At 40.0% G+C, this 23,690-nt stretch overlaps 1 protein-coding gene across 4 annotated transcripts; it reads left to right on the plus strand.

Annotated features, from left to right (window-relative positions):
• The first annotated feature begins 4,780 nt into the window (after nucleotides 1-4,780).
• On the plus strand, nucleotides 4,781-21,438 carry LOC144530325 (protein NLRC3-like). Of its 4 annotated transcripts, none has more exons than XM_078269843.1 (12): nucleotides 4,781-4,908; nucleotides 6,438-6,625; nucleotides 6,713-6,850; nucleotides 7,275-7,391; nucleotides 10,818-10,896; nucleotides 11,055-11,283; nucleotides 11,436-13,194; nucleotides 13,277-13,450; nucleotides 17,699-17,872; nucleotides 18,689-18,861; nucleotides 18,969-19,015; nucleotides 20,218-20,309. In XM_078269843.1, exons 2-11 carry the CDS (start codon nucleotides 6,459-6,461, stop codon nucleotides 18,995-18,997), a joined length of 3,039 nt encoding a protein of 1,012 aa, XP_078125969.1. In that variant the 5' UTR covers nucleotides 4,781-4,908; nucleotides 6,438-6,458; the 3' UTR covers nucleotides 18,998-19,015; nucleotides 20,218-20,309. The 4 variants fall into 4 exon arrangements, with proteins under 4 accessions (XP_078125969.1, XP_078125967.1, XP_078125968.1 ...); XM_078269840.1 differs by having other exon boundaries at nucleotides 4,784-4,908; nucleotides 18,689-18,841; nucleotides 20,218-21,438; XM_078269841.1 differs by lacking the exon at nucleotides 18,689-18,861 and having other exon boundaries at nucleotides 4,783-4,908; nucleotides 20,218-21,438.
• The last annotated feature ends 2,252 nt before the right edge of the window (nucleotides 21,439-23,690 follow it).

Here is a 23,690-nt window from a genome sequence, read left to right on the forward strand (position 1 = left end):
CAAAAGCCTGCAGCCTCTATTGTTGTGGTGGCTGGCGACCCACCCCATATCTCGTTACATGAATCAAAATCTGGAGTGATTACTCACCCATGGCCACTCCTCCGTTGGGTATCCACATCCTGCCTACACTTGGTCCGGAAGGCTTTCAGCTTGGATCATATCTGACTTTTACAGACAGCGTCTTTCTCGTGTGGATATGACGTCCCTCCAGGTACAGGATACTGCTGAAGACATTCGCTCCATATGTCTAGATATTTAGACTGGCAGGACTCCCAGTCCACGCCCTGTTGTGCCACCTCCTCGTCTGTCCAGACAAAATTGTCAGCTTTTGTTGTTCTCTTCGCCATGTTTTGGTTTGGTGCTACTAGGGAGAGAAGTAGAAGGAAGGTTCTACGCAGGCGTGCCGACTTGGTGGCTAGGTGGCAGTGCTTCACACCGCCACCTAGCCACCTGGTGTGCGTACTACATCGCATTTCACACACTTTTGCATTACCATATGCACTCAGATCCCCCCCAAAACGCTCGTCTAAACGCGGAATAAAAAGTGAGAACGCGACTCCACTTTTGCATTTTCTTCTCAGATCGTTTCCGTCTAAACACAGCCTGAGTCGACTTCAGCGTTCGTGAGGTGACGGTCATTTCAGAGGCCGTGGCAGTTGAGTTTAGCCGACAAAAAGTGAGCGTCGTGCTGTGTTAAGTTTAGACACCAAAACAACTAGTTAAGATTAGAAAAAAGATCCGTGCTTTGGGCTAAAGCACCGGCCCCCTTAAGTAGTTCTCCTGGGACATGAACATCCGTTTCCTGGGGGAAAGTCTTGAGTTTTCTCCTTGTTTTCCTCCGGGACATAAGCTCCGATCCCCTCCTAAAAGCCCTGTGTTTTAAAACTCAACCGTCCTGAGTTTAGTTATGAGTCAGCTGGATATTAGTGCCACTCTGTGCCATTTGCCTGAAACTCCAAACAGTGGAAACATGAGCTCAGATAACATACAACACATATTCTATTTATCTTAATTAGGATCAAACTAAGGTTGATAAAAATATATTAGCAGGTGTTAAAGTGTAACTTGTGTAACTGAGCAAATGCCATTTACGTTATTTTTAGATAAGTAGAGTTTTGCACTTGCAGCCTGGATTTAGAAGTAGCAGCCAATAAGAAAACTGTGACTCCAAAACCGGCAGTTTGTGTCCGCATGAGTTAGCTGTGAGTATCTTTGGACTCTGGCTTCATTTGCCAGAAACTTCATCTTCATGCTGGGGGGAAGTTTGTGATCTTTGGAGTGTGCAGGTTAATATAAGTACAGACAGTGATGGACTGGCCATCTGGAATTTGGGCAGATGCCAGAAGGGCCGCCCCCCTACCTATGGGCCACTACTGATAATATGTCTTGCACACAGTTGCACTCGGAAGGAGAGAATTTCCAATCTAGGTTATTGATAAAAATAGGGCCGGTGTGTTGGAAATGCCAGGGCCGTTTTTTGATCCCAGTCCGTCACTGAGTACAGAGCACTATAGTTAAAATGCCTGCCGAGTTGTGGCCGGGTTGGATCAGTGGGTAGAGCAGGTGCACATCTATAGAGGTGTATACCTCGACGCAGAGGTCCAGGGTTTGAGTCCGACCTGTCATGATTTCCTGCATGTCTTCCCTCTCTCTCTCCCCCCTTTCATATCTAGCTGTTCTTTACATTAAAGGCTGAAAAAACAAACAATTTTAGGCATAATTTACAGGGGATGTGTAAAAAAAAAAAAATCAAAACTGGCCAGTGCAACCCCCCTAAAATCAAAAAATAACTTCCTTTACATAAATAAAGACATTTGCACCATACCTTGATGCAGAAACGGCACAAATTGTTGCAGAAAGATTTACCAGGATGCAGGAAATGAAGTGTTTGATATGTCCCCCCCCCCCAATGTTGAACCCAAAGTTACGCCCTTAAGTAGAAGCATTCTTTGGATATGCAGCTCATTCTGAATGTGTATATATCAGGGTTTTTACCGCGTTTTGTGACAGTTTGTGGCTTACGGTCACCTCTGTGCCTTTATTTAAATGTTTACTTACTTGATCAGGTCTTTAAGGTAACATACTGTAAAAGTAGCCTAAAACATCAGCCTAATAACTTATGTAGTCGTTTAATACAATTCAACCAAATGTACTTTTATCAAAAATGATTCAGTTTCAGATTAATCCTTATCTTATTCTTTGGTATATTACTCATTTCTCTCAAATAGGGTTCAGCTAGTCAAAGTAAATGACAAACTCTCTTCTCCAAAGACACCTACAGTTGGAGCACCCCAGGGCTGTATTAGCTCACCTGTGTTGTTCACTGTATACACCTCTGGCTGCACCACTACTTTGCCAAATCAGTTTTTGTTAAAGTACTCAGATGACTCAACCCTACTGACCTTGCTGAACAAACGTGATGACCCCACACTGTACCAGGGCAATGTGCATTGGTTAGTTAAGTGGTGTGATAACAATGCTCTCCTTATTAACTCTGTGAAGACAGAGGAAATCATTTTTGGAATAACCTCGAATTGTCAACTGTCCCAAGTAAAGATTCATAACTCAGAAATTAGTCACGTCTCGGTCTATAAATATTTGGGTGTCATGATAGACGAAACTCTCTATGGACTTCTCATATAGAATTTATCTGCAGAAACAGCGTGTTGATATTCTCCGTAGATTGAGATCCTTTGGAGCTGGTAGCCAAATCATTTCTTTGTTTTTCACATCAGTAATTCAGAGTATCATGCTCTACTGTAGTACTGCTTGGCTGAGTAGCCTATCAGTTCAAAATAAAACAAAGCTATTCAGATTAAAATGTATTCAGAGATTATAGGACTACCTGTAGCACACTGCTTTCAGGAGGCTCACAATAACAGTATGCTCCGACTGGCCAGGAATATCTCAAATGGCTCCTCACGTTTAGCACAGAGAATATCAGCTTCTGCCCTCAAACAGTTCATTCTTTTAATCACATCAGACGTAAAAACTCTTTCATACATCAATCTATCCTGTTGTTAAACCAGCTACATTAAATCCAATCCAGTGCAATATGTATTCAGGGTTATACGTCTCTGAGACCGTGTCTGTGTGTATGTTCATGTCATGTTCTGTTATACACGTTGTCTTTGTTTTCCTACTTGGAAGTTTATGTCACTTGTGGTAATGTTTCATGTATGTCATGGTGTTATTAATCTCATGTATGTTTGTATGTGTGTGTCCTCTTTTTTATACGAGCTACCCAGAGATGCACAAAGAATTGCAGCCTTGGCTGACAATAAAGCTGTATCGTATCGTATGAAAGGTATACTATAAAACCTGACCAGATATGATAAGCAATAGCGTTACAGCCATTTTAATATTGATTATTGTTATTATTTTATCGCCCATGGAAGTGTGTGTGTGTCTATTGTTGTTCTGTATTAATTGTTTATTTCATATTAATGTTGTATATGTTTATTTATGTTTGCACCATTCACCACGTAGCGTACTGTAAGTCTAGCCGACTTATTGTGCTGATAAACCTTCCTGTTGTCTTCCTTGATTTTCTGGGTCAAAATTTAAAGTTAGACCTTTTTATTCAATGTTTTGGTTCTTTTTCAACATTTTTGTTGCTTTTCCCTCGATGTTAATGTCACTTTTATCAAAGTTTATTTTGTCACTTTTCCCGATGTTCTTGTTGATTTTTTTCTGCGCTTTTTGGTGTTTTTATGAATTTTTTTCATGACATTTTTGTCACTTTTTTCAGCCTTCTTTTATAAAAATAAATTTCAAATGCTGTAAAACTTAATAAAACTAAAACTTCAATGAAAGCAGTGAACTGATCATTTATTTTACATGTGAAGTAGAAACCATCCACGTTACTTTTTTTTGGAAAATTTGGTTGAAACCCAAATTTCTGATATAGAAACGTTTTTGAAAATGGGTCAAATTTGACCCGAGGACAACAATAACAATAAATACAGTTACAACCATTAATATACAGTCTATGGCACTGTTTCTCAAATGGGGGTACGTGTCCCACTAGGGGTACTCTGGAGGACTGCAGGGGGTACGTGTCCCCCTAGGGGTACTCTGGAGGACTGCAGGGGGTACGTGACCTCCTAGGGGTACTCTGGAGGACTGCAGGGGGTACGTGTCCCCCTAGGGGTACTCTGGAGGACTGCAGGGGGTACGTGAGATATTTAACTAAATGTTTAATAGTAACAAGGCTGTTGTCCAGAACATTGTTCCTCTTCATGTAGACTTGTTATTTCCTACCAAAAATATGATATTTGTGTCTCCTTCTTTGGACCTAATCTATCCTTCCTTCTACTTTTTACAAGTTTCTCACTTTTTTCTTCTCATATGACTGTTTTTGAAGTTTTTTATGTAACGTTACATGTGAGTAACGTTACATCCCGCTACCAAACACACAGGCATCGTAGCTTCAGAGAGACTTCAGCCATGACACTTTGAAGTGTGGAGTCTTTCTAATGACGTATTTTCACAGTCTGAGACTACAAACAAACTGAGGGTTTCTTGACTTGCTAAAATGTCTTTTAAATTGACAAACATCATATGTGTAATTCATGGCTCAATTCAAATGGGATCAAAATAATTATTGGTCTCTCCCCGTTCACTACAGAACATATTTGATCTGAAATAAGGTCCCATGATGGTCCAGAGGAAGGGGAGGGACTTCACCTCTCTTTAGAGCTCAACAGTGACCGACGGCTCTGGTTCCAGAAGTGATTTTTTGGCTTTATGGCTTGGCAGAGGTCTGAGCTCTCTGAGTGTCCTGCTTTAATCATGTGTTTGTGGGCGCACCCCAGATGGAAAGAGGGAACTGAGAATAAAAACCACAGTTTGATCACAGAAGGAAACGTGAGACACATTAAAGCAACAGAGAGACGTCTGTAAACTGTAAGTACGGCTTCTTACCTTTTTTGTTACATTACATGTCGTTGTTGTTCTTTAACTAAATGTAATTTAGTTGTAGTGGGGCGTCATTACACCAAGCCTTAATAATAATCATAAAGTTCAGTCATACGGGGGTTAAAGAGCAGAACTAACTGCAGACAGGCGTCCAGCAACGTTGATTAATAAGTGAATTAATATGATTGGCAGTTTCATATATCAATGTTTCCTGTTTATTCAAAATAAAAACAAATACCTGTTCCAGTGTTTCTAATTCTATAATATTATATATATATATATATATATATATATATATATATATATATATATATATATATATATATATATATATTCTATAATAATTTCTAAGTCATTCTCAGTGGTACGCTGCTGTGAGTCCATTAGACCAGTGGTTCCCAGAGTGGGGTCCGGGGTCCTTGAGGGAGGTTCTGGGGCTCCCCAGCAAAAAGGGGAATAATTAATTTGAACTATAACTCTATCCATAAGTAAGACAATGACCGTATGTATGACTATTATGCTTATGGGTTTCATACACGTTCTGTAATTAAACATCTAAAAGCAAAAATCCTATCAGTCAGTGGTCTAATCTGAGTCAGTTTAAGGGTCCTTCATGTGAAAAAGTTTTGTGAACCACAGCATTAGGAGAACTGTCTGCTGTTAGTTCACGTGTCAACAGTGTGATTCCAGAAGTGAAAGTCCCATTGATTTTCTCTGTAAGGATTTTGATTATCAGCCATAATGTCTCAATCGTCCGAGGTAGACTGACCCCGAGCTGTGAGATCGTGACTGTGAGGTTTATACTACCATAGAAGGCAGAAGTGTGTATGAAATCAACCAAGTTTTAAGAAGAACATGTTTTATTCATGATGTCATGGAGAAGTACTACACTACCCACAATCCTAAGCATATCAGCGATGTCTCTTATTGGTGGAGCTCGCTGTTACCATGGAAATGTTAAGGGAGAAAACAGCTAGAGCACGTTCAGCCCTTAGATTGTAAAAATAGTGGAAATACCTCCAGTGGTCACAGTGAGTAACTCCACCTCCTCCAGCTGATTTCTGCAGCTTCTCTGATTTCTTCTCTTAAATCATCCAAATGTCAGGATCAAAGATGGCCGCCACACAAAGTGACATCCAGCTCTGATTTCCTTAAAGCAGTAAAATCCTCCAAACAGCTCCATGAGGCCATCTAGTGGATAGAAGTAGAGCAGCTGATGGCAGCTTCCTCTGCTCTGATTCGTTCTCACCACTGACCAATGAGAACCAGCAGCATCTTCTCTGTCCAATAACAAACCATTACTGATCCATGTGTTGATCAGTTCTCCGTGTTGAGTGAATGAAATGTGATATAGTGATGAGAAAAGGCCCTCAGTAGTTCCCAGAGTTCAGTCATGTTTTCTAACTGCTTCTTTAGTCTGAGCAACAGTCCAACAAGCCAAAAGGATTAAACTGACACTGATATGACACAGAGCAGCAATCAGAGGACCAGCTGCTGATATTTAGCTTTTTTTCCAGGATAAATGATGGGAGGGATGAATGAGTGATGATGTGCTGATGAATGATTGGACTGCTGCTCTCAGTGTTTCCTCTCCAGATGAAGGTGTGGACTCTGCTATGAGTCAGTGTGAGGACAGAGAGGAGGGAGTCCCTCCCTCTAAAGCCACTCTGTGTGGGGAACATGACAGCCAGACCAAAGCTCAGAGGTGAGAGGACCATATCTAACTGTCCACCAATCAGATCACTCCACCATCATTATTCACACTCAAAGCTCTGTGTGTGTTGTGTTTCAGCCCAGAGAAGCATCACGGACCTGGACATGGACCTGGACCTGGACCTGAACATGGACCTGGACCTGGACCCAGCTGTGTGTCCTTCAAGAGTGACGACTCAATGGAGTTTGGCATTGATTTCAAACAACATGACAGAAAGTACGTAGTTGTCAACTGTGTTCAGTAACACGTCCACTATTTCAGTAATTAAACACATTTTTCTTATTGTATTGAAACATTTTAAATTAGATATAAAAGCAGTAGCGGAGTGGCAATCGGGAGAGTCGGGACTTTTCCTAGTGGGCTGGTAGTGTTTCGAGGTCGCGAGGGCCGATCTGATATTAGTTCTTAGCAACACCATCCAGTGGCCCGCTGGACCTGGACCCAGCTGTGTGTCCTTCAAGAGTGACTGGTCGAAGGATTATGTTGTTAATTTTAAACAAGACAAAAAGTACGTAGTTGTTAATTGTGTTCAGTAACACGTCCGTAATGTCAGTAATTAAATACAGTTTTGGATTGTATTCAAACATTTAAATTAGATGTAAAAGTCTTTGATGAGCTTTAATGAATTTCTTTCTATCAGGATCCATCAGAGACCAGACTCTCCTGAACCTGAACCCAGCTGTGTGTCCACGAAGAGTGACCGGTCTATGGATTATCCTTTAGACTTCAAAGATGGATGCCACTCTGTTGATCAAAGGTGAGCAGAAGTTATGTAAAATTACAGTATATTCAAGTTATTCATTTTGCAATTACTGTACACTTGTCTACTACCAGCATAATATATATTTTAACTTTACTGCAATATACCTATTGTAATGACTGCTTCACTGTAATTGTTGTGCATTTGACAATAAATAACTTTAAACCTAAATATAGATATAAAAAGTTAGATATACATATATAAACATAAATATATAATATAATATATAAATACATAATTAATACATTATATCTATCTATAGACATATGGACACATATGGACATGTGTGTACAAATGCACCACTACTAGTGATAGTACTAATTCAAGTTCATCAGTTCACCTTTGACCTCTGACTACAGTGGGATAGATGAGATGGACGACAATGTGCTGTGTTAGCAACAGGCTGTGTCAGCTAGATTGTTTCCACCATATTAGGACAAAGAGGTCATGTTCAAGTGATGTCATGCATATCTATTTTTGTTGTATTCTGTAAAAAAAAATAAAAAAAATACAGATAATAACAATAAACATATACATAGAGCCATGATGAGTGGTGAGTAATTGAAACAGGAACAGAAAACTACAACATTATCGGGTGGTGCAGGTGTTGTAGAGTCTGACAGCGGCCGAGATGAACGACCTGCGGTACCGCTCCTTCTTACACTGTGGGTGTATCAGTCTGCTGCTGAAGGAGCTGCTCAAGGACCCCACAGTGTCATGTAGGGGGTGAGAGGTGTTGTACAGTTGTGGAATTGCCGTTTGTGACACGTATGTTCTCCCAGGCAACTCATACTGGCTGTCAAATGTTTGCAGCATTCCTCAAGTGTTTTTGTGATAGACTACAGACTCTGTACTACATTTAACATTTATTAAACATATATATAAACATAAATATATAATATAATATATAAATATATAATTAATACATTGTATCTATCTATATCTATGTGTATCTTCCACATGGCGAGTAAATGTTTGTACCAAAATAGTTCTGTTTTTCAGTCTTCATTTTTGCGAAGGTGCAGCTACTTTCTTCTGCTCCTCTGCTGTCTGCAGGTCGGAGCTTCGCGGGGGGCGGGCTGACACACACACACACACACACACACACACACACACACACACACACACACACACACACACACACACACACACACACACACACACACACACACACACACACACAAACAAACACTGGCGCACACACCAAACGCCAGCCACCACGTCACTTCTGTTTACTGATAGCTATCGTTTACCTCAGGCTAATTAATTAGCTAGTAAGTGGCGATTTTTGACAGCCAGCCTTCCAAAAGAAAGCACAATGAAATTAAATAACCGATCACCGTTGACCGACAAGCACGTAACGGAGTCTCAGTTCACCGTACAGGAGGCTCTGACACATTTTCCGCACTCCGTGTCCGCGGACAGCTGTAGGCTTGTACCGGTTAATGTTCTGTGCATTGTCGCCAAACACATGCAGCAACTTTCCTGAAACCGCTTGTGAGACTGACAAGTCCACAGCAGCCTGTGGCTCTTATGTCCGAGCCTGTCTCCACCGCCTCCACCTGCAGGTTGTCAACTGTGTGGTTTGGAATGAAAGGGAGAAAACAGGACAGAGGAACACAGCGGATATTGCTCTTTTATTTATTTATTTTTTATCAATTTTTTGTTGATAGTATATAGCTAGAAATTCAATGATAATACAGGTTTTAAGACATCATAAGGCAAGGCAAGGCAAGGCAGCTTTATCTGTAGAGCACATTTCAGCAACAGGGCAATTCAAAGTGCTTTACATGAAAACAGATAAAAAACATTAAAAACAGATAAAATACGAGAAAAAAAAAAGTTACAGTGCAGTATAAGAAATTAAACATTGAAGAGCAGTTAAAACAGTTAAATATATAAAAGCAGATAAAATAACTCTCCTGGACTCAGTGATCCAGTTTGTGGAAAGCCAAATCTTTTTGACCAATATGACAGATATCTCCAGCAGTCCGGTCCATATTTTCTAACCATCTCACCCACTATGGGTCCAGATGCTTCGCACGGCTTTGAGGTTTCATTCCCCATAGTTACAGAAGCTTTTCCTTGAGTATACTCTTATCATTTTCGATGTGGTCGTCACCGCAAAGCTTAGTTCTTTTCTTCTCAAACCTTGCAAAACCCGGTACAGCCCTGCAGACAAAAATCTCTTAATAGTCCATAACATAACACCTTATACATCACAGAAACAGAACAAACATCCCCACTCTCCCCCAACCCATGGCGACCCCATTACCAACTCCCTAAGAAATAAAAAGATTTAATACAAAAATACAAATATAATTCAGACCTGGTAAAAAAAAATAAAAATTTAAAATTCAAATACATTAATGCTGCACTCTTTCGTCAACCAAGGTGTAAACTTCATCCCATGCATGTAGAGTTTTCTGACTGGCTCCATGTACCCGGGCCACAGATCTCTCCATCGTAACTATGTCTAGAAAAGAGTTGGCCCACTGCTGCCACGATAATGTGTGAGGTGGTTGCCATCGCAAGGCTAACAATTTCTTTGCTGCAGTGAGACCAGTCGTAGTCATAGCCATAGTATGCGCTTCTGCTATAGAGCCAATTCTAAGGTAGAGTCATCATTAAGTAAAAGTAAGGTCAGTGACAGTGGAATATTTACTCCAAGCATATCACTAAAAGTGAGACATAAATGTCTCCATTGGGACATTCCCAAAACATATGTAAAAATGTCCCCGAAACATTAAGTGTACATAGGTGACAATTAGGGGATGGGATGATTTTCATAGCATGACGTTTTCTTGGAGTAAGATACATTCTGTGTATAAATTTAAAATGTATTAATTGGTGAACAAGGTCTTTGGAGGTATCCTGTAGATTCTCCCATACTGTGTCCCAACAAATCTCTCCCTCATACAGCGGATATTGCTCATATACTTTTTTTTTTTTTTGGCGGCACCTTAACTGCAAAGTGCTGCGGGAAACCCTGCTCCAACTCTCAACTAGTGTTTTCTCTGTCTCTCTCTCTCTCTGCCAGGAGGTCCGCCTCCCCACACAAAGACCATGTGACTGACAAGAGGGTTCACTCCTTGTTACGCTAAGGAACCGAGAGTGGTCATCCAGTCTCTTTGGTAGAGAGAGTGAGAGAGAGACAAGGAAAACAAATAAACATGCAAATGGAAATTATCGCGGCCTGAAAAATTATCGAGCTAATTTTTTTTATCGTGCGATTAATTTATTTATTGACTATCGCGACAGGCCTAGTTGCAGCACTCTCTCTCCCAGTATACCGAGTAAACTGTCCTTAATAGAAGGTCACGAGTCTGTCTCACCTGTTGTCTGATCATGCCTCTCATCATCAAGACCATTTTATTTGTTAATATCAATTTTGTGAGCTAATTCTTCCTGATTCCTCCACAGAGTGGACCAGGAGAGCTCAGAGGTTCCCAGTGGTCAGTCTGCCCAGCAGCATCAAACACACCTGGACTCCATATTTATGGTCTGTACATGTATAACTACTTTTACATCTATTCTGTTCACAATCATCTCCATGCTGCACTTTTCAGACCAGTGGGTTGTCAGTCTGTCCAACATGGATCTGATGTTTGCTTCTGTGATTTCAGTTTGATTTTTCATTCATATAATCTTCTGTTCCAGCTGCTGGAGGAGGAGATCGGGACTTTTGTGAAGAACGAGCTGAAGAAGATCCAGAAGGTTCTGAGTCCAGATTACCCAGGATGCTTAGGGAGTCAGAGGGAGGATGAGGAGGTGTTGGACGGTGAGGATGAAGAGCAGAGGAGGAGCAGCAGAGAGGCATTTCTGAAGATCACACTGCACTTCCTGAGGAGAATGAAGCAGGAGGAGCTGGCTGACCGTCTGCAGAGCAGTAAGAGGATTTCTCTAAAGATTTAACATGCTGGATAAATGGGACCTTTACTAATGTCTCCAGAGATGGACCAAAATATATTTATATACTCAAATGACATGTTGAAATATGTTTTTTGAGTTAATGATCTTCTTTGTTGTGTGCTCCTTCAGGAAGTCTTGCTGCAGTTTGTAAGCGTAAACTCAAATCTAACCAGCAGAAGTTCCAGTGTGTGTTTGAGGGGATTGCTAAAGCAGGAAACCCAATCCTTCTGAATCAGATGTTCACAGAGATCTACATCACAAAGGGAGGGACTGCAGAGGTCAATGATGAACATGAGGTCAGACAGATTGAAACAGCATCCAGGAAACCAGACAGACCAGAAACAACAATCAGACGAGAAGATATCTTTAAAACCCCACCTGGAAGAGATGAACCAATCAGAACAGTGATGACAAAGGGAGTGGCTGGCATCGGGAAAACAGTCTTAACACAGAAGTTCACTCTGGACTGGGCTGAAGACAAAGCCAACCAGGACATCCAGTTCACATTTCTATTCACCTTCAGAGAGCTGAATGTGCTGAAAGATAAAAAGTACAGCTTGGTGGAACTTGTTGATCGCTTCTTTAGTGAAACCAAAGAAGCAGGAATCTGCAGGTTTGAAGAGGTCGTGTTCATCTTTGATGGTCTGGATGAGTGTCGACTTCCTCTGGACTTCCACAACACTGAGATCCTGACTGATGTTACAGAGTCCACCTCAGTGGATGTGCTGCTGACAAACCTCATCCGGGGGAAACTGCTTCCCTCTGCTCGCCTCTGGATAACCACACGACCTGCAGCAGCCAATCAGATCCCTCCTGAGTGTGTTGACATGGTGACAGAGGTCCGAGGGTTCACTGACCCACAGAAGGAGGAGTACTTCAGGAAGAGATTTAGAGATGAGGAGCAGGCCAGCAGAATCATCTCCCACATCAAGACATCACAAAGCCTCCACATCATGTGCCACATCCCAGTCTTCTGCTGGATCATTGCTACAGTTCTGGAGGACATGTTGAAGACCAGACAGGGAGGAGAGCTGCCCAAGACCCTGACTGAGATGTACATCCACTTCCTGGTGGTTCAGTCCAAAGTGAAGATCATCAAGTATGATGGAGGAGCTGAGACAGATCCACACTGGAGTCCAGAGAGCAGGAAGATGATCAAGTCTCTGGGAAAACTGGCTTTTGAGCAGCTGCAGAAAGGCAACCTGATCTTCTATGAATCAGACCTGACAGAGTGTGGCATCGATATCACAGCAGCCTCAGTGTACTCAGGAGTGTTCACACAGATCTTTAAAGAGGAGAGTGGTCTGTACCAGGACAAGGTGTTCTGCTTCCTCCATCTGAGTGTTCAGGAGTTTCTGGCTGCTCTTCATGTCCATCTGACATTCACCAACTCTGGAGTCAACCTGCTGACAGGAAAACAAACAATATCAACAGGTTTCTACCAGAGTGCTGTGGACAAGGCCTTACAGAGTCCAAATGGACACCTTGACTTGTTCCTCCGCTTCCTTCTGGGTCTTTCACTGCAGACCAATCAGACTCTCCTACGAGGTTTGCTGACACAGGCAGGAAGTAGCTCACAGACGAAAAAGAAAACAGTCAAGTACATCAAGAAGAAGATCACTAAGAATCTATCTGCAGAGAAAAGCATCAATCTGTTCCACTGTCTGAATGAACTGAATGATCGTTCTCTAGTGGAGGAGATCCAACGGTCCCTGAGTTCAGGAAGTCTCTCCACAGATAAACTGTCTCCTGCTCAGTGGTCAGCTCTGGTCTTCATCTTACTATCATCAGAAAAATATCTGGACGTGTTGGACCTGAAGAAATACTCTGCTTCAGAGGATGCTCTTCTGAGGCTGCTGCCAGTGGTCAAAGCCTCCAACAAAGCTCTGTACGTGCACACACAACTATCCAGATTAAAAAACAACCATTGTTTGTAATTGTTTTCTTATGTATTGCTGATTCCTCTTCAGGCTGAGTGGCTGTAAGCTGTCAGAGAGAAGCTGTGAAGCTCTGTCCTCAGTTCTCAGCTCCCAGTCCTCTAGTCTGAGAGAGCTGGATCTGAGTAACAACAACCTGCAGGATTCAGGAGTGAAGCACCTGTCGGCTGGAATGAAGAGTCCACACTGCACACTGGAAACTCTCAGGTTAGTGTTCAGTTATTCTGAGATGTTATTTTCTTTGTATGTTAATTATTTAGTGGACTGACTAAACAAGATTAAAAGAGTGAATGAGGTTAAGAAGTCCTCTAGTCAGAGAGAGCTGACTCAGGAGCTTGTCAACATTGTAATGTCTTGGTTCACAGCACATAAACTTGACTTGGATATACAGTTAGGGCCAAATGTATTTGGACAATGACAACATTTTGTTATTTTGTCTCCGGATTTGAAATGAAACAATGATTATGTGCTTACAGTGCAGACTCTCAGCTTCAACATTAGAATATTCACAGCTATGTAGAATGGACTATGAAGGAATGAGTCAGGCAGAGGTGGAAAGAGTACTAGAATATTATACTCAAGTAAAACTACTGTTACTTTAAAGAAATTTTACTCATTTACAAATACATTTGTACAAATTTAATTAAATTCCAAGTAAAAAGGTCAGTATAAATGTTCTCTGAGTAAATGTTACTGCGTTAAATGTTTAAAAGGTGAACAACATCATCAACATGACCCCTTAAGTTGTACGTATGGCTGATTCTGTTTTATTAATTGAGCTGGGTGCACATAAAGGAGACTCATTTCCACTCTGACAGTCAAAAGTGAATGTAGAAATGCTCAGCTGTTTGTATCTGTTTGCACTGTCAATGAGAAGAACAACAAACAAGTGCAACTTCACTGACTGGCGAGGTTCTGCAACAGAGCAAAATAACAATCAGTCATTCTCACAGAATCACAAACAATGTTTTACTCTGAGGTTATGTCTCTCACCCATAAGGACCCACTGTGACACACATGTTACACACTCTTTAAATGTTCTGGAAAGTTTCTCATTCAGCTTTATCCTTGATTTTAACTCATGAAGCCCCTTAGTGACACTGATGGAACATCCTGGTAGTGGTCATGTGACAGTTTGTCAATTTGTGTATCCATGACAACATTTCCAAGATGACTGTGTTCATGGTCAACAGATTTGACAGAACTAGCCAATTTTTTATTGTTTCTAAGATTCTAGTCATTTAAAGTTTCTAATGCTTACATAACAACTCATATATTACAATTAACCTGTTCTGTCCACATTTGTTGAACAAATTGATATAAAACACATTAGGTAAGTATCGTTGTGACATATTTATCACATCGGGTTTTTAACCTTTAAAGAGTCACGGAAAACCTAATGTGACACGTGTCACAATAAGAAAAATTATAATCATCTGCTCAGTTAATTTAGCTGATTCAATATTATTGAACTAACATATTTTGTATTGTTCAACCAAAATGTAAATTTTAATCTTTAACACTCCAGAAATATACTTCAGCATATGACATATAGCTTAATTATCCACAATGTAGGACAGTATTAAATAATTATATAGTTATATTATGTAATCATGCACAAACTGAATTTGACTTGACTTTAAGCCCATTATTGGGACCATCTCTGAGGAAAGCTAGCTGAGATGTTAAGACAGCAAGAGGGAAGACATTGATGATTTCCACAAGCTTTTAATTTATTTGGCAGAAAAAGGAGAATGTGTATTGCCATCTACAGGAACTTATGTGCCTTTTTAGCACATGAAGATTGAAATATTACAGAATATCAATTGAAATAACTTGCAGGGGCAGATCTACCGGGGTGGCATAGGGTGGCAAATGCCACCCTAAAAGAAAGCCTTGCCACCCCTGATGCCACCCCAGTTGGCAGCAACAAATTAAAAGTTATGGCCAATTTGACACTTTATGAGCGCGAATCTCCAATGTCTGAAATTTGCTCTGAGATGACGACAGAGCGGCAAGAGCCTGATTTGTTTGGAAAACTGAGTGGCGCGAAGCGAGGGAGCCAGGAGTCGTGAGGAAAGGAGACACAGGAGGAAAGAGGTGCAAACGGATTAACTATCTATCAAGAAATGAAATTATAACGAAAGCACAGTGCTACCATAGTTGTGATGCTGATTTTGAGATGATAAAAATCAGGTTGAAGAACATTATTTTGCTAACTATACATATAATGTTACTTAGGTCTGACGTTTGTTCTGTGTAAAGTAAAGGCTACAAAAGCTAATATTGATTCAACGTCTGTCAAGGAAAACATTGTAAAATTACTTTTAATCTTACAGAAATGAAGAGGAAAGGTAGCATATGTAGTTTTTTCTCACCAAAGAGATAGGTGAGAGAAATAGAAAATGAACTGAGCAAGGTAGACGGAGAAGATGGTGGAAGGAGAGAGAGAAGACGAAGACGAAGGGAGAGAAAAGGGCAACAGAAACGTGACAGAGAGAGAATACAAGGCCAAGGCGACCAGGGACAGGAGGAGGTGGGAGAACACCACAGCGGTGAAGATATGGAGGGAGAGCATCACCAAGATGAGGAGGGAGAAAGCGAGAGACAAGATAACGTGCAGGGCTCAGACAGTGAAAGGAAAAGCAGAGTGCCTGGGCCATCACCAATGATCTCCAGTCGAGCTGGTCCACATGGTATGGAAATTGTTGCTGCATCTATACTAAGTTACATATGAATAAGAACAACAAATGACAAAGATGGACATTTTTGTAAAATTTAAGAGACATTACTTAGACATCAAATAAATATAAAAATTCATGTTTGCTTAAATATGAATAATTAGGGAAAGTTGTCAGTGTGAAAGTGTGATGAGATGGGGAGATGAGTTTTTATATTTTGTGTAGAATGTATTTTAGATCTATTGCTCAGATTAAATTAAAAAATTAAACAAATTAACCTAAAAATACTCTCCCAGTCTAAAATGTTAGTGTGTGTTAACACAGTCTGATGGTTATAACTAATCAATGACAGTTTCTAATCTTGTACAAATGCTACCTGCAACGCTGCCTCGCTCACACAGTCAAAAACGGTTTGCTTCACCTCTCACACATCTGCCACTCATCACCTGTGTCTTACCTTAATGCCTTTCCTGTGATAATGTCCCTTACTTCTATCATACTTCTCCTATTAAGTGAGATCACATTGTATGGTCACTTATTGCTAATATGAACTGTTTCAAATGAAACCTCAAATGCAAGATATTGATTGCACGAGATTAAGTTTGTCTGTATGAGTTTGTAAATGGCAGCCTCTGCCCTTTTGTAGTGTGTACATACTATTTCTCATCAAACTGTGATAAAATTCAGTATATATACGTCTGCCATATATTGCCACCCCTCAAATATTCCTGCCCCCCTCTCCCCACCCCATAAATATTTTTCTAGATCCGCCCCTGATAACTTGCATTTATCAAACTGCCAACTTCACTGTAGCTCTTACAAAAATGTATCCTTTAAAAGAAAAAGAGAGGAACTCTTAAAGCTCCGTCTTTTGAATAAGTCAGAATACGTTAACCATAAAAACAGTTTACATTGTTAGTTAATTTCCTATCCTGGCCTGGGCTGGGACACACAGTCATACGGTTTGATAAAGTACTTATTGGACTTATCATTGCACTTACAATAACGAGCGTAGCTGTCAGGTCCTCCTGTATACGTCTCATATCCGTTTTTTCCTGCGTCCACCGTGTGTGTTTGTGTGTGTGTGTTTGTGTGTGTGTGCGCGTCAGTCGCGGGGAGAGCTGAGCAGCCCCGCCTGCTGCAGAGACCCGACAGGATCTAAACTGCAGCCGCTTCAGCGACTTTAGAGTGAAAAAACGTTACAGTACATTAATGGTAACATGTTTACAGGTTGGCAGGACGGTCTGAAATGTTTTGCACGGTCTTTAGCTGTACGTTTTGTTGGTAACTTGTCCACACCTCTTCTTTCATGCGAAAGGGAAACACAATGTCTGTAAACTGGTAAACCTCGTGACCGACTTACGACTTATGAATGCTATCTGTTGTGGAATTTTCCTCACGTTACCCTGTCCTCTGTGACTGTCTACATCTAAACTAAGCTGCGCAGTGCAGGGAACAACTCTGATTGGCTCATGGAGGCATGTGATCAGACAATGATTTATGGAGCTTTGGAAGAAAAAAAAAACTTTGATACGGAGCGTTCTATGAATGGAATGACACATTTTAAATATCGCTCGATCACGTGAATTTCATCGTGGGAAGCCAAAATAGTGATCATGATTAAAATTGGAGTAATTGTGCAGCCCTAATGCGCCCCGTAATTTCCTTTAAGGGGGAATAGGTCTGGGTTCTTATGGGTTAAATCTGACATCTTCCTTATCAAAACAACCATTTTTTGTAATTGTTTTCTTATGTTTTTCTGATTCCTCTTCAGACTGAGTGACTGTAACCTGTCAGAGAGAAGCTGTGAGGCTCTGTCCTCAGTTCTCAGCTCCCAGTCCTCTAGTCTGAGAGAGCTGGACCTGAGTAACAACAACCTGCAGGATTCAGGAGTGAAGCAGCTGTCGGCTGGACTGAAGAGTCCACACTGCAGACTGGAAACTCTCAGGTTAGTGTTCAGTTATTTGAAAACCATGACTGTCTGAGCTGTTATTTTCTTTATATATGTGTTAATCACTGGACTGACTACAGGCCAACCTTTCAGAGAGAAGATGTAAAGCTCTGTCCTCTGTCCTCAGTTCTCAGCTCCCAGTCCTCTAGGACTGACCAGGGAGCGTGTCAACAGTGTATTGTCTTGGTTCACGGTATTTTGCTAAACATCTTTGGTTCAATGAAGACAGAATCAGCAGTGCTCTAGATCGTTCATTTATTTCCTTAATAGACACACTAACTGAATGACTGCATGGACAAACCTTTCATAGTAAGACACATAACCCCACCCCCAGGTAATCAGTTCATTGAGAACAGATGTGTCAGTGGCATGATGTCACTGTGGAGGTGCAATGGTTTCAAGCACCTAATAGTTGCAACATGGCACATAAACTGAACTTGGATATACAGTTAGGTTCATATGTATATATACTGTACAATGACACCATTGTGTTATTTTGGCAATACATTTTAAATGAACTAATGATTATGTGCTGAAAGTGCAATTTCAGAGTATTCACAGCTATGTTGAATGGACTATCCAGGGATTATGGTCAGATCCCATATTTTAGGGGACCAAAGCATTTGGTAAACAGGCTTTGCATCTGTTTATATGGAAAAAAGATCTGCCTGAACCAACACTACACTCCATTAGTGTTGATGACAACGATTTTAAACTGTGGACGGATGTATATGACTCAACATGAAACTAATTTTTAGAGTTCTGACGTGTGTGTGTGTGTGTGTGTGTGTGTGTGTGTGTGTGTGTGTGTAGTCTGTCAGGCTGTCAGGTCTCAGAGGAAGGCGCTACTTCTCTGGTCTCAGCTCTGAGCTCCAACCCCTTTCATCTGAGAGAACTGGACCTGAGCTACAATCATCCAGGAGACTCTGGACTTAAGGATCCAAACTGGAGACTGGAAATTCTCAGGTGTGGACAGACAACAGCAGGTCTCCCACTGTTTCTCTGTCCCTAACTGATGAACTCTGGTTCATGTTTAATGGAGGATCTGAGTGAACGTGTATGAAGTTGATTCTGACTTTGTTTCTTCCTGCAGGACGGACCATGACGGACTGCAGTGGTTGAGACCTGGTCTGAGGAAGTGTGAGTGTGTTTAAAGTTTGATTCATGAGAACGCAGCTGCATGTTACACTAGATTTTTATATTTTCTTGACTGAAGTAGGATGTTACGCAAACGCAACAAACTGAACAAAGTGATCCAACAGAACTAATAAATATATTTCATTAACAGTCTAGCCAACAGAAAGCTAACTTTGTTTCTTTTGACACAATAGGAAGCCGTTATTATGGAGGATATATTTATTCATAATTCAAATTGAAAGTCCAAAGAAAACGAAGCCAGATCAAATTAAAAATATTATTTTACGACTCTACTAGGAAAAATCATGCCATAATTAAATTTAAAAAAGAAAAAGGAAACTGAAAAAGCCAAGTTGAAATGTAAAATGATAATTTAAAATGCAAAGCTTAAATATAAATGCTTAAACTGAACTCTTTGAAATCTTTTCTTGAATGACAGAAACATCAAATATGAAACTCAAAATGTGAAATGGAAAAGCTTAAATAGAAATACTTAAATTATTATTATCATTATCTCAAATAGAAAAAATAAATTTAGCTTATATTTAAGCTTTGCATTTTAAATTTGACTTTTTACATTTTAACTTTGCTTTTTCAGTTTCCTTTTCCTTTTTCAAATTTAATTATGGCATGATTTATATAATATTTTTAATTTGATCTCGCTTCGTTTTCTCTTTGGACTTTCAATTTGAATTATGAATGATTATGTCCTCCATACATTATGGCAGTGACAATATTCTACATAGAGGCTTAATTAATTAAATTAATTCCCATTGCCTATACAGCCACGTTACATTGGTAAACACTAGGAGTGTGACGAGACACCCAGCTCACCAGACGTGAACTTCTACTGAATATTCTACATAGAGGCTTACATTGGTGAACACCAACTAGTGGAGAAAATCTAAATTAAATTGACACGGTTGAATTGCATCACTTTGAATCACTTTCCCAAACTGACTTTGAGGTCGATTTTCAGTCTACACAGCTGTAAATCTGTAAATCACCATCAGATTGATTTATAAACTGAAAGAATTGTTATAACTGGATTGTTGAAGTTAAAGTTTGTTAAACATCATTCACAGCTGAATATGATATGAAAGTTTAAATGATTTTCTTTCAGTAATTGTAAGTAAGTAAGTAAGTTGTTAATAAATCATCAGATGATAACCTGCAGCTGTATTGTGTCTTGTTCTCTCCATCAGATGTCTGTGAACTGGAACTGGACACAAACACCGTAAACAGAAAACTCAAACTGTCTGACAACAACAGGGAGGTGACAAATGTGGGTGAGGATCAGTCATATCCTGATCATCCAGACAGATTTGACTCCTGGTCTCAGCTGCTGTGTAGAGATGGTCTGACTGGTCGCTGTTACTGGGAGGTTGAGAAGAGAGGAAGAGTTTATATATCAGTGAGTTACAGAGGAATCAGCAGGAGAGGAGACAGTAAAGACTGTGTGTTTGGGGGGAATGATCAGTCCTGGAGTCTAAGGTGCGATGATGTTGGTTACTCTGTCTGGCACAACAACAGCTATACAGCCCTCCTTTCCTCCTCTGTCTCTGGTAGAGTAGCAGTGTATGTAGACTGTCCTGCTGGCTCTCTGTCCTTCTACTCAGTCTCCTCTGACTCACTGATCCACCTCCACACCTTCAACACCACATTCACTCAGCCTCTCTATCCTGGGTTTATGCTGTGGTCAGCTGGTTCCTCAATTTCTCTGTGTCCTCTGCAGGACTGAGAGTCTCTCCTGTGGACAGAAAGACAGATAGTTATAGATAGATATATAGATATGTATTATCTTGTATGTTTTTATGTAAAGGACATTATGATTCTCTATCTGTGAAGTGTTCTTTAAATGAAGCTATGTTGAATTAATCAGAAAGCAGCAACGATTCATAAGAAAAACTTAAATTTGTGTTTAACGTATTTTTTGTAATTCATCCATCCTCGTTATATGTTTGTAAAAACACTGAAGTATATGTTACCATGTTTTGCTGGCTATACTCTGCATTTTGCTTGATTGAAGATGGGGGCCAAAGTGCTGCATTGTCTACCATGTATTGTGTAGTGGGTTGGTCTGGTTCCTCAGTGTCTCTGTGTCCTCTGCAGGACTGAGAGTCTCTTTTGTGGACAGAAACACTGACTGAAGACCAGCTGCTGAAATCAAAGTTCTGTCTGTTCACCATCATACACACTACAGACCAAACATTAATAAGTTTTGCCAACAACTCACATGTCAATTTAAACATTCAAGCCCATCTATCTCTATGCTCCTTTTCACACCGTATCCGAAATTTTCACTTGTTTAGTCTTCCACAACTGTTTAGGTTTCTGCAGATTTCGGATGGCAATTAAAAACAAGCCAACCGATAAAATGACTTTTGTTTAATGCAATCAATAGATTCTCTCAGACATTAATCTCTGTTCATGGCTATCGATCATTTAGATCTCGCAGCATAGTGTCCTCTTTGACAAACAATATACAGATTATAAAGACAACATCTGGGGAAGTACAGCAGTTAAACTGTCTGCTCTTTATCAATTACTCTTTACTTGTACTTCATTTTACTTGTGTTACTTAGTTTTTAATATGTATGTTTTGATGTAAAGCACATTATGATTATATCTGTGAAAAGTGTTCTTTAAATAAAGCTATGCTGAATTAATCAGAAAGCAGCAACTATTCATAAGAAAAACTTAAATTCATGTTTAACAATTATTTTGTAATTCATCCATGCTCTATATGTTTGTAAAAACACTGAAGTATATGTTGCCATGTTTTGCTGGCTGTACTCTGCATTTTGCATGATTGAAGATGGGGGTCTAAGTGCTGTATTGTGTACCATGTGTTGTGTATTGGGTTTGTGGTGTTATGCCCCTGGAGGCCAGGGTGAGCATATCATGCTCACACACCTGCAAGCTATAATCACTTTGATGTTCCCTTTGTGTCACTACACCCTGAGGAAGGCTCAAGCCGACACGCGTTGGTGTATTTTTAATGTCTCGCCCTATTTAATAAAGGCCTTTTATCACTTTTTGTAACCAACCTTGAGTGCTTGGACTTGATTTTTTATGACTTTCTTGGTCATAATTTTTCTTCCTTTGTCATGTTTAACAATGTTTACACATGTCTGTAAGTCCAGCAACATTATACTGTTAGATTTATAATGGAGTTTGATGGGGGGTAGATGGACCTAAACAGACATGTTTCAGTGTTTATCTGGCAGCATTCAGGACCGTAATGGGAGAAGAAGATATTCATCTTGACCGGACAAACGGTCGATACGTCCCAGCTGCTGCCTGGTGTCCTGTCCTGGAAATGTCTCTGGAGAAAAAGAACATTGTTCTCCATTGAGCTGAAGGAGAGCTGCACCAAGCTAGACACAGTTAGCCACACTGGCTGGACCGGAAACAGGGAAGTTACTTTCAAAATAAAAGTAATATATAATATATATATGTATATACAGATATACTGATGAGTAAGGTGCAGATGAATAAGAAATGTTAGTAGGAGGTTGTGGTATTATTGTATTTAATATTACAGTACATCACATAATGACACATATTCAGATGTAGTCAGACAGTTTCAATATCAATAGGGAACCTAATGTGATAGGAACCTATATGAATGGGAGTTGTGATATAGGGGGACACTTAAGAGTTACACAGGATTTTGATCATGCTGTTGAGATGTTGCTGCTCTTACAATAAAGTGGTAGTTCTTTATCAACCTTGCAATTACTACCAAAGTTCTGATACCCTAAACTTAATTAAAGACGCAATAACAGCGAGTGAAGGTTTTTGTACAGAGTGCTCAAGAAAAATAACTTTAGAGGAAATACTGTCAACTATAAAAGATCTAAAGAACATAAATCTCCAGGTAACGATGGCCCGACCTCCCCCTGTCGTTACAGGTGTGCTCACCTTAACTCCCTAACCAAATAAAGATCCTTTACTCATCGATAACTGGAGACCAATTACACTCCTTAACAATGATTATAAAATTATTGTTTCGCTGTTCGCCAAGCGCTTAAAATCTGGCCTACACGAATGCCAGTGAGGATTTATAAGTGGCCGTCACATTTCAAATCATATTCCTTTGGTTATTGACTTAGTTAATTAAAAAAAAAAATTGGATGGCAGCCCATTAATATTATTTTTCAGAAAGCGTTTGATATGCTGTCCCATAATTTGATCTTTGATACGTTACATTTTTTCCAGTTTGATAATTTCTAATCTCTTCTCTATACAGCAACAATGTGTGTGTGTGTGTGTTTATGTGTGTGTGTGTGTGTGTGTGTGTGTGTTGTTTAATAGTGTGTCATATACTGTATTTTGATAAGGGAGATTAAAGTTCAAAGTCAATCTCTCCAGTTAGTTCACTTCGTCCCGTGTTGTGAAGCAGATGTTTCTCCATGTTCAACTTTTGGTAAGTGGCACTGTTTTTACTGTTTTAAACTGTTTTATATGAAGCTGAAATTATTCTTTTCATTATTGATCAACCTGCTGATTATTTTCTTGGTTAATCAATGAATTAATCTGAAATGTCCGTCACAAAGTGGCGTCTTCAGTCAAAACTTCAAAGCTCCAAATTATTTCTTATTGTTATTTAAAAGAAGTAAAATCTCCATATGGTCACCTTTAAAAAGCTGGAGCCACTAAATGTTTGAAAATG

Source organism: Sander vitreus, chromosome 15 (genome assembly GCF_031162955.1).
Source record: "Sander vitreus isolate 19-12246 chromosome 15, sanVit1, whole genome shotgun sequence".
Lineage (NCBI taxonomy): Eukaryota > Metazoa > Chordata > Actinopteri > Perciformes > Percidae > Sander > Sander vitreus.